General features: G+C 45.2%; 1 protein-coding gene across 5 annotated transcripts in view; it reads left to right on the top strand.

Annotated features, from left to right (window-relative positions):
* LOC120547299 (filamin-A-interacting protein 1) overlaps positions 1-12,168 on the top strand; it is a 50,129-nt gene that overhangs the window by 33,120 nt on the left and 4,841 nt on the right. For all 5 annotated transcript variants that reach the window (XM_039782843.1, XM_039782842.1, XM_039782841.1 and 2 more), the window contains exon 5: positions 9,405-12,165. In XM_039782843.1, coding sequence (XP_039638777.1) covers positions 9,405-12,165 — 2,761 coding nt within the window. The remainder of the gene's footprint in view (positions 1-9,404; positions 12,166-12,168) is intronic.

The raw sequence follows: 12,168 nt of genomic DNA, 5'->3' as shown, positions 1-12,168 counted from the left end.
CCTCCTCCCCTCTTTTTTTTTTTAAAAAAAATTTTTTTTTATTTTTTTTTTTTTTTTTTTTCTACACTTCCTTCCCCCCCCCCTCCCCTCTCTCTCTTCTTTAACCTTCTTTTTTTTTTTTTTTTTTTTTTATATAAACATTTTTTATATAATTTTTAAAAAAAAATAAAAAAAAAAAAAAATAAAAAAAATAAAAAAAAATTATTTTTTATTAATAAAAAAAAAAAAAAAAAAAAAAAAACCCAGTAAAAGCATTGTTACTTTTTCAGGAATGTAGACATTCGTTTTTCTTCTTTTGCTTACGAGACGGTGACTTTTTGTGCCAATCTGATCCCAGTCTCGTCGTGTGGTTTAAGAAGTTACAATTTTACCCAGTAAACCATGTCTGCCTTCAGAAAAATGTAGGTTTTATTCTCTGTAATTTCCCAGCGGTGGACAACTCTGATTTATGTTAAAATGCAGCCCGAAAATAAAAACCATTTTTATCCCAAGTCAACAATAAATGTGCTGTTCTGAATGTTAATAAGGATGGTAATTACTGCGGCTATAATTAGCTGCAGATCAGCATCTCTGGGTCGGATGTGTCGGCTATGGGCTCAGTTTTATGAGTGTTCGGGGCTCTCTTTTCCCTCTCTGACAGGCTGCTGTCAGCACTGACTGATGCTATGAATAGGCCGGAACAGAGAGAGGCTTTCTGCAGAGCCATCATCTCCCGACGAGGTTATGATGACAGATACTCTGCGTCCTGAGAGTAAGAAAGGAGCGAGCTAAGTTTAAAAGTTAAGGCTGCTCTTGACAATATCTAAATCACAGAGGAATGTGAACTGAGACATTATGGTAACATGCAATTTGTTTAAAGCGCTCATATTATGCTTTTTGGCTTTTTCCCTTTCCTTTATTGTGTTATATGTGCACGTTATAGGTTTACAAAGTGAAAAAGCCCAAAGTCCCCCCCCAAAGGGACTTACCATCTCCAACAGAAAACACTGTTAACCAACTGCTCCAAACAGCTCTGTTGTAGTCCAGCCTTTACTTCAGAGACAGACGTGGTCACTTTGGAACACACGTTATAATGCTCGCCTAGCTGCTAGCATAGCACTCCCTCATACTCTGCTTCTGACTGGCTACTAGTCCTTACCTAGGTACTGTCAGGGCACACCCTCATACTCTGCTTCTGACTGGCTAGTAGTCCTTACCTAGGTACTGTCAGGGCACGTCCTCATGCTCTGCTTCTGACTGGCTAGTAGTCCTTACCTAGGTACTGTCAGGGCACGTCCTCATGCTCTGCTTCTGACTGCCTAGTAGTCCTTACCTAGGTACTGTCAGGGCACGTCCTCATGCTCTGCTTCTGACTGCCTAGTAGTCCTTACCTAGGTACTGTCAGGGCACACCCTTATACTCTGCTTCTGACTGGCTAGTAGTCCTTACCTAGGTACTGTCAGGGTAATGCCCTCATACTCTGCTTCTGACTGGCTAGTAGTCCTTACCTAGGTACTGTCAGGACACGCCCTCATACTCTGCTTCTGACTGGCTAGTAGTCCTTAACTAGGTACTGTCAGGACACGCCCTCATACTCTGCTTCTGACTGCCTAGTAGTCCTTACCTAGGTACTGTCAGGGCACGCCCTCATGCTCTGCTTCTGACTGGCTAGTAGTCCTTACCTAGGTACTGTCAGGGCACACCCTCATACTCTGCTTCTGACTGGCTAGTAGTCCTTACCTAGGTACTGTCAGGGTAATGCCCTCATGCTCTGCTTCTGACTGGCTAGTAGTCCTTACCTAGGTACTGTCAGGGCACACCCTCATACTCTGCTTCTGACTGGCTAGTAGTCCTTACCTAGGTACTGTCAGGGTAATGCCCTCATACTCTGCTTCTGACTGGCTAGTAGTCCTTACCTAGGTACTGTCAGGACACGCCCTCATACTCTGCTTCTGACTGGCTAGTAGTCCTTACCTAGGTACTGTCAGGACACGCCCTCATACTCTGCTTCTGACTGCCTAGTAGTCCTTACCTAGGTACTGTCAGGGTAATGCCCTCATACTCTGCTTCTGACTGGCTAGTAGTCCTTACCTAGCTACTGAGCATGTGCGACTCCCAAAAATATGGTGTTTTTGGAAAATTAAACCATGTAAACCTATTCTGATATAACCTCTAAATACAATTATGAACCTGAAAATGAGCATAATATGAGCACTTTAAATTGAATTCAGGTGTTGGGTAATCTCGATACTGTCCTCCTCCGAAAACAAAGGACGTTCACTCAGGAGACCGGGGGTTTGTGTCCCATTCTTGTCCCGCGTGTCAGGAGACCGTCGACTGGTCATGTGACGCCGGCTGGATACGAGCTCCATGATGCCGAGCGGCAGTTGCTAGTTGTTTAAGCCGCTACAGAGCTTTGTGAATGCTTACGAATTACAGTGCTCAACTTTTCGTAGCTTTTTGAATGAATGGTTCATGAGAACAGGCTGCAATAATCATATTTAAAAAGAAAGTTCAAATTAACTGCAGAAGTTCAATTCTTTGGTACAGTTTCTCCTTTAACTTCTACAACAAATGGCATCAACATGTTGTCATTTGATTTATCCATGAATTTTCAAAACCACAAGCCTTGTCACTGGAAATTAATGGGAGATATCTTTGAGGCTTTTATCCAGTAAGAGTTTAAATTACAGGCCGCCGAAAAAAGTGCAAGCATCTAAGCCACAACACACAGGCACTTAATGTCAAAATGCTCTTGCGCCCTGGTGGTATTTCTGTATAACATGAGCAGCGAGAGAAAGCCTCTGCATCTGTAAGCTCTTTGCACCGCTCATATTTGGCTCATTTAGGAGCCTCTCCAATGCAAACCGCACGCCTCCTCTGCTGTCTGAAGCGATGATCTCACACACATACGATTCAGCCACTATGGAGAATTTATGTCCACGTCCTTTTCCCTTTTGCACGATACGGGGGGATTATAATGAGAAAGGCTGTGCACGTCTGGCATTGTCTGCTCCAAAACAAAAACTCTCGCCTTGCATTGTGGCCTTGTTTCTATGGAAACACTGCTGGCTGCAAGATGGACAGCAGACAAAAAGGTCAAAACTAGAGCAACACTTTTTTAAAAGGACAAAAATGTTTGAACTTAAATGTGGCCAGCTGTCCTTCCTCCTGTCAGTACCCGATCCGTTCCACCGGCACGATCCGTTCTGCGCATGTGCAAGATGACACGTATGCGCAGATGATAATACCGTTTTACGACCTGCCCAATCTGTTCCACGCTAGCCTCCACCGGGATAGCTAACAGCTAATTCGGCTAACCGCTAGCCAACAGCCTTCAGTCTAAAATAACGCATGCGTAGAACGGATCGTGCAGGCAGAATGGACAGCTAGATTCAGTCTAAAATAACGCTAAGTCAAACATAATGGGAAAAGCAGGCTACAGCTAAATTAAGACTTTACAGTTATAACAATAAAGACAAGTATTGAGTGATTGTATTTTAAATGAGCACAAGTAGATCTGACGTAACAGCTGTTATATATGTTAACGTTTATTTTCAAGTTTTATTTTGAGGGTCTTTTAAAGTTTACATGCCGTCTCAGCTAGCGGTTAGCCGAATTAGCTGTTAGCTAAACTAACGTTAGCCTAACTGTGGAGGCTAACGGCAGACCGCTACAATCAGCTAGCGGTTAGCCAAATTAACCGTTAGCTAAACTAACGTTAGCTTCCCGGTGGAGGCTAACGTGGAGCGTGGGAACAGATTGGGTAGTGTCGTAAATCCTCGTACCACAGCGCCGGTGGAACGGATCGGGTACTGACACCTCCCCAGAGAACAGAGAACAAAAACAGGGGAGAAAGAAGAAGAGGAAGAGCAGGGGCGGAGCCAGACGCTAGAAACATTCGGGGCTCAGAAGCCGGGTCAGGGGGCGTTATTGTGGAACCCACACAACTTCTTTGCAAGACCCTTCCTTCAATAGCATTCACATGCTACTATTGGCCAGGCGTCCATGCTTACACAAGGTAACGGAACCCGATTTGTTCAGGTCCTTTCCCCTGACCAGTCGACTATCCTAACCTTAACCAATCAAGGTCAATGCCAATGCCAATACCAATCGGGCTGCTTCGTAGGGCGGGACTTGCCTAGAAGTTGGGTGGGATCCATAATAACGTGGTCCGGACCCCGCATCTGCTCCATTTACGGCAGCTATTTGCACTATTTTTTTAGCCATTTGAAATACTAGAATGAAAAAATATTTAGGAAAAGCATTATAGTTGCCAAGGAAAAAAATCATCCTGTAGAGCACATTGTGTCAAACTAAAGGCCCTCGCAAAGTTTGATCCGCCCCAAAGTTTGATTTAGGTTGACAATAGATTTTGGCTCACCTAGTTGTGCACCAAACCAAAAACTGTTTTTCAAACTGCAATTACGCAACACTCAAAGCAGAATTTGGCAGATTTCTGACTTTGAGACTCAGAAATTCCCCCAGAAGCAGAGAGTTTTCATATTCATTTTCATTGTGTGGAATTCTACTTTTAAAAATGTAATCACTGTTTTGCTTGATTTGCTATGATGGCTGAGGAACTTTTGAAGGGCTTTATGTGGACCAAACTGTAAGTGAGAAGGCTATATGGGACATGCAATAATACAGTCAAAGATATTTGCGTTTTTAATTAAATAAAAGCATGTCAATAAACTATACATGTCTGGCCCTTGATGTGATTCTCATTTCCCAGGGTGGCCATAAGTGAAATTGAGCTTGACACCCCTTCCTGTTCTGTATCTAAGTGTATGTCATTCTGAAACCAGAACACAACAAATGTTGAGGATGACTCATTTTCACTGCTGTCACCTAAAGAGAAGCAAAAATTGATGTTACTATTTTAAAGTTACTTAACATAGGTTAATGGCTGGCTTAAACAGCGTTTCTAATCTTGAAATGTATTTTTGTTACATTACGCTGAAGACGGAATTGAATTTTTTTGCTCCTTTTGATTTGTCGGTTCAGTCTGAGAGACTGAGGGGAAATGACACAAAGTTTAAGTTATTTTAAAATCCTAAAAGATTTCAAGGCTTTTGAGAAAACATTTAGGGCCACCACCCCCCGCCCCCATCCCCATGGGGAAGAGCTTTCTGAACCCCTCCTCCTCTTCAGTGTCCAAACAAGGGCAGGGCCTCTGTGGCCATATATGGAGAGGTTGATGACATCACCAGCCAGCGGAGCGCTGCTGTTTAACACAACATCCAACTTTTTTCATTGTCCACCGATGACATGTTTGGAATGTGATGGCTTTAATTCCCCACGGAGCTGGGCCCCCCCTCCTTCCTTCACCCTCTCTGGCCCCGTTATAGACTCACCAGCAGCAGCAGCAGCAGCAGCAGTCTGGCTTCTGCTCAGCTTAAAAACCTTCCTCAGATGTGGATCAACCTGCTCTGCATCATCCCAACTTGTTGGTAAGTTGAACAGAGTTTCACGGGGGCAGGAGGGGGGGGGGATATGACACAGTAGAAGCAGACTGTGAAGGTCTGGCATCTGTTGGGAAACATGTTTTTTTATTTAAACTTGAATAACACTTGTTGTGCTGAAACCTGTTGATGTATGCGAGTGTCCGATGTGACCGTGGGTGACCCACATTAAAGGAAAACTGCAGCAGACTCTCTCTCTCTCTCTCTCTCTCTCTCTCTCTCTCTCTCTCTCAGACGCACACACACACAGACTCCCGCAGAGATTAGTTAAACATCTACAAATAGGTTGCTGAATTCTCTTGAACTTTGTTGGCAGCTCTGCAGTGCCTCTTACTACTGCTTTATCCCAGAGATCCGGTCTGGATGCAAGTTTCATAGATAGAAATCATCATGTCTATAAGGATTCTCAGACATCCAGATACAGTAGTAAGATACCTGAACGTATGCATGTCAAGTCAACTGGATTATCTTTTTTTCTCCCTTATCTGTCTTCAGAACTTTAAAGCTGGCACAATTGCACACTGTAGAGGCATTTTGCTCTGCATTCAAGTGCAGAAAAAAACAAGTATAAATACTTTTGCCATTCAACAAATGTTTATTACCAAGTTTAGTGGCCGTTGCAGTTGGGTTTACCTGACAAAAGGTGACCGTCATGTGGCAGTTAAGTTTAGACACCAAAACGACTAGTTAAGATTAGAAAAAAGATTGGGGTTTGGTTTAAAGGTGCAGTAGGTAAGCCTTATAAAACTACCTTTCTGTCATATTTGTTGTAACTGACCCTATGTTCCAGTAGAACTACATGAAGCAGGTCATTAAAAAAAGAATCCAGCTCCTCTGGCACCACCTACAGCCTGTAGTGTGATTTGCAAAAATCCACCACTCCCTGTTCAGATGCACCAATCAAGGCCAGGGGGGGTGTCTAACTGCGTGTCAATCACTGCTCATGCCCACGCATTCATTCTCCCTTGTGGGGGGAGGAGCTTAGGAGATTGTTTGGGCTTTAGCAGAAAGGGCGGAGGGACTGAGAAGTTGTCGATGTTCACATTTTTTGGCTAAGTCCTGGATCTTCACAATCCTACCTACAGCACCTTTAAAACACTGGTCCCCTTAAGTAGTACTCCTGGGACACAAACACCCGTTTCCAGGGGAAATGTCTCGTGTTTTCCCGTTAACTTCTTCCAGGACACGAACTCTCACTCCCCAGCTTGAAAGCCCTGTGTTTATGACCCAAACATGCACTCCGACCTCCTCCCTATGCGAATATTTACGCTCAAAAAAACAAAAAAAAAAAAAAATAAAAAATATAGAACAGCCTGTGCCATAAGATGATGTTGGATGACACTTTGTACAAACTACTTTGTTTCAAGTAGCTATACCCCGGCCTTAGTACTTCTAGATGTCGAAATCAACAATATTGCAGTTTTGGAGCAAGCCTGCACGTTACAGAGTTATTTTAGCACTTGTGATTAGTGACGTTGGTGCACCAAAAACTGGACCAAGGAACGTACCAGTGTTAGTGTAAAGATTCAGTTGTGGATGGACCCAGGAGCAGACTAACAGCCATTTTCTACCAGGCGCGTCTGCCATACCACACCGGAAGCGTCTCAGATATGGAGCATCTTGCCTGCTCGACTCACAGATTATATTGTCTCTGCAAGTACTTTACAGGACAAATATGTGTTTTAAAAAAAAATCTGTGATGTGGTATTATGTTTTTCCACCTCCAAGATGAATCAATCGTCTTCCGTGGTGTTGTAGAGGAGACATAAACGATATTTGGTGGGGGGGGTTGGTAAACTGACTGGATGCTCTCGCGGTTTCATTTCCTGCCCGGCTGTCCGAAAGGCCTGCTCCTCACATGAAAATAGCCCTTGCACGTATCTTTAGCGGCGCGGCTGGTGGAACAGCAAGCATTGACTTGAATGGCCGTGATTGCTCGTGGTGCCTCCGGAACGCAGCGCAGACATGCCTGGTGGAAAATACCGGTCAGACTCATTGTTAGGTGTAACAAAATATGACTTTATTTACAAACTGGAGATTTGCAAGTTGGTGTTGAGGTAGGATGGAGTGGAATGGAGCTTGTAACAAGAATGAGAGTTGGTGTTGCACCGACTACTGTGACCCGTCAAGATCTGTTTCCTCTTCTGTTAAAATGCGTATACCCAATGAATGAACATGTATTAGGTGTACTATCAGGCTCTAAGTGGTTGACTGTGATCAGTTGGGTAAGTCACAGCAGAAATTTACTAAAGCTCCCTAATCAAGACACCTGCATATTACGTAGTGGAGTTCCTGCCCTGCGGTTCCAATTCCTCCCTTTACTGAACCTGAACAGGCCTTAATCAGCCTCTTTTTTTCTTTCTTTTGTTCCCTCGCTTGTTCCCTGCTGCTGCCTTTTGTTCTGCTTGCCTGCCTTCCCATCCAGGATCAGGTGCTCGATGCTCTCAGTCTGAAGGCATTTACACACCAGAGGGGGATTTTCTCGCACGTCAATATATATTTTCCAACATTAGTTTTTGTCACACGAGTACTGTCACACGGGCCGCGAATATTAAACACGATAAAGCGACGTGATCTTTTTTCGAAGGAGTGTCAGTTTTTCTGAGCTTCACGCTGCTAAAAACAACAACACAAAGGTACATAGTCCGAACCAGGAACCGTCCAAGATGACAAACTTTATTCCTTTCAACCTTGACAAAGGCAGCGCATACCAGATCCACTCCTTCTGTTCTTACCTTTCACAATAAAAGACCTAGACTGCAGAACTGTTTACCTGAATATTGACAGGCGAGCATTCTGTATTTTTGTGTCAATTAAGTAAAGTAAAGTAAATGCCTTGAGTCTGGTCTGTGCACCATCTTCACCCCATCCGATACTTGATGAGGATTCATTTTCTGCCTCCAATTATTCATGTTTGTAAGAGTACTTCTAAACATTTTGATGTCGAATTAAGTCAGTCATCTGTTTGATATTAACACCCACTCACATCTTGCATTTTCAAGTTTCAAGTTTATTTCATTTATATAACACTTCAAAAGCAAACAAGTTTGGACCAAAGTGCAAACAAAAAGACAAAAAACAAAAAGGGTGGATAACTGGGGTGGAAATATGAGAAGATTGAAATAGAAACCAGTTGAAACACAAATTAAAACCATGAAATACAGGTTAAGACAGAAAATACAGGAGAAAAAAACACAATTACTGTAAAAGCCAGAGAATAAAAGTGCGTCTAAAGGCGCGTCTTAAAAACATCCACAGACTCAACCTGTCTAATGGCTACCGGCAGGCTGTTGTTATGGTGAGCAGTGTGCCTTTTAAGTAGTCTTTAGTCCTTCCTTCTTTTGTTTGGCTGGCTGTTAGTGGACGGGGCTTAATCAGCAAACCGCAGGGGCTCAGAGTTAAAAAGAAGATTGAGTCTCAGCAAGCTGATGAGAGACTGTTATCGCGGAATCAGCGATGTTGTGTGTAGCTCTTGGCACTGAAGAGACATTTGATTTTTGAGCACCTTTGACTGTGGCCTTGAAGCCCGAATGCTGTTGATTGCCAGCTTTGTTTCCTTTTCGACGAACCACTAATAAAAACTTAAAACGAGACACCATCAACAAACGAAGAAGGGGCTGGTCGCTTGTGTGGAGTTGTTGACGGAGTTAGCTGGGTCGCAGTTCCAAGTAAGCCCTACTAAACCCACTGCCAGCCAACCTTCCCTTTACTAGCACACTTTATGTTAGGGATTGAGTTGTTATCCTAGTTATCTTAAGAGACGTTTTGAGTTGTTCCCATACTGTTCCAGAGCTGGGGAGCCAGCCTTTTTTTCCACTCCATTGGCCGATCTGAGGGATCTGGTGGTGCTCTATGAAGTGAGAAGTTGATATGTATATGTATGGGAGGGATCATGAAGGGGTTTGTAGAGGGTTTTGAAGTTTATCCTTTTCATCTGTTCCCCTCTCTGTTGTCTCTTAGACTCAAAAGGCTGCTAGAGCAGGAGAAGGCCTACCAGGCTCGTAAGGACAAGGACCACAGCAGGAGGCTGGAGAAGGTCAGAGCGGAGCTGGTCAAGCTCAAGTCCTTTGCCCTGATGTTGGTAGACGAGCGGCAGCTGCATATCGAGCAGATCGACCAACAGAGCCAGAAGTTCCAGGACCTCACTCAGAAGCTGCAGGAGAAAGAGCAGCGTTTGGCGGCGGTTGCCGACAACGCCAAGGAGGACGGCCAGAAAGTCCTCAAGCTGGAGGCCGAGCTGGAGCACAGGGTGGCTAAGTTTGCACAGGAACACGAGGAGATGACGGCCAAACTGGCCAACGAGGAGTCCCAAAGCCGACAGCTTAGGCTAAAGCTGGCCGGACTGGCGCACAAGATCGAAGAGCTGGAGGAGAGCAACAAGGCGCTGCAAAAATCCGAGGAAGACCTGCAGGAGCTGAGGGAGAAGATCAGCAAAGGGGAGTGCGGGGATTCATCTCTCATGACCGAACTGGAGAATTTGCGGAAGAGAGTGCTGGAGATGGAGGGCAAGGATGAGGAGATAATCAAAGCAGAGACTCAGTGCAGGGAGCTGAGGAAAAAGCTTCAGGGTGAGGAGAACCACAGCAAGGAGCTGAGGCTGGAGGTGGACAAACTGCAGAAGAGAATGGTTGAACTGGAGAAACTGGAGGGGGCTTTCAGTAGGAGCAAAACAGAGTGCTCTCAGCTTCATTCAAACCTGGAAAAAGAGAAACGCGTTGTGAAGGATCTGGGTGGTGAGCTGGAGACGGTAAAGACTCGGTTGAAAGAACTAGAGTGCTCTGAGTCAAGGTTCGAAAAGGCAGAAATGGCCCTCAAAGATGATCTTATGAAGTTGAAGTCCTTTACAGTTATTCTGGTAGATGATAGGAAGAACATGGCGGAGCGACTTAGACAGGAAGAACAGAAAAGTGACGATTTAAGTAAGATGTTCAAAGCAGAGCAGGGCAAGGTAACAGAAGTCACAGAGAAGTTGATTGAGGAGAGCAAAAAACTTCTCAAATTCAAATCAGAAATGGAGATCAAAATGACAAGCCTCATCAAAGAGAAAGACGAGTTAAAAACTAAACTTGCAAGTGAAGAGGGAAAGTGTAGGGAACTAAATACCAAGCTAGGTGGTATGGAAATAAGAATGGACGGACTTGAGGAGACAGAGAGGGAAACACAGAGAAAGTGGTCCAACATGGACAACCGGAATCCAGATGAAGACAACAAAGTAAAAGAGCTCACGTTAGAAATTGAAAGGCTTAAAAGCAGGCTCAAACAACTTGAGGTAGTAGAAGGAGATTTAATGAAAACAGAAGACGAGTATGATCTATTGGAGAAGAAATTCAGAACAGAGCAAGACAAAGCGAATACCCTTTCTAAGCAGCTGGAAGAAATGAAAAGTCAGATTGCCAGAAACAAAGCCATAGAGAAAGGCGAGGTTACGAGTCCAGAGGCTGAGCTTAGAATTCGCTGCAAGATGGAGGAGGCTAAAACCAGAGAGCTGCAGGCGGACGTCCAGGCCCTGAAGGAGAAAATCCATGAACTCATGAACAAGGAGGACCAGCTCTCCCAGTTGCAGGTGGATTATTCTGTCCTCCAGCAGAGGTTCATGGAGGAGGAAGAGAAGAAGATGAGCATGAGCCATGACTTTGCCAACCTTACTAAGGAGCTGCAAGCCACGAAGCGCTACAGTTGCGCTTTGAGGCCCAGTTTGAACGGTAAGAGGATGGTTAATGTCCCGGTTACCTCCACCGCAGTGCAGACAGATGTGATGGCGAGTGAGGTTGCTGAGGAAGATACGGCGGCCGGCTTCATCCGGAAATCAGTCCTCGAGGAAAACCACTTAATGAGCAACTTAAGACAACGGGGTCTTAAAAAACCAACAGTTCTTGAGCGATACCCTCCAGCTTCAGCGGAACTCGGGGCAAGAAAATCGTGGATACCCTGGATGAAAAAGAAGGAGGCCATCATACTCACTCAGACCACTTCTGACAAGACAAATCGTGCATCTTTGCTTCATCCACCGGAGATGACCAAACCAGGCCAGCCTCTGCACATCCGCGTGACCCCAGATCACGAGAACAGCACCGCCACCTTGGAGATCACCAGCCCCAGAGCCGAGGATTTCTTCTCCAGCACCACCATCATCCCGACCCTCGGCCTTCAGAAGCCTCGCATCACGATCGTCCCTAAGCCCACAACCGTGGCCTCAAAGAGTAAAAACGATCTGTTGGGAAGTCTCGATCGCGCCAAATCCCCGGTCACGATAACCACCATCTCCAGGGCCAAGAGTCCGGACAAAACCAACGGCTGCAGCTCGGACAGACATCAGTCGCCGGTGTCCATTATCACGGTCAGCACCACTCCTGTGGCTGAAGCTTGCGCTTCATCGGAGCCTCACGACATTACCGCAAGCCGCACGGTGATCAAGATGACCCCAGAGAAGCCACATGGGCCAGCGCCTTTCAGGAAATACAACGGCAACAGCAACATCATCACAACAGAGGACAACAAGATCCACATCCACTTGGGTCCACAGTTTAAGAGACCTTCCGAGGGCTGCAGCGGTCAAGTTCTGACGCTCAGGAGCTCAGAAAGCAGCAAGGAAATGTCAACGGGAACGGTACTCCGCTCTCCACGTCAACCGTCGATGGCGAAGATGACTCAGAGCAAAATGACAAGCAGCATAACGATCACACCCATTACCACGGCATCCTCCAGGCCGACACAGTCAGTGGTG

The sequence above is a fragment of the Perca fluviatilis genome, chromosome 18 (genome assembly GCF_010015445.1).
Source record: "Perca fluviatilis chromosome 18, GENO_Pfluv_1.0, whole genome shotgun sequence".
NCBI lineage: Eukaryota > Metazoa > Chordata > Actinopteri > Perciformes > Percidae > Perca > Perca fluviatilis.
The sequence above is the reverse complement of the archived record's forward strand: the minus strand, read 5'-3'. Positions and strand labels throughout refer to the sequence as shown.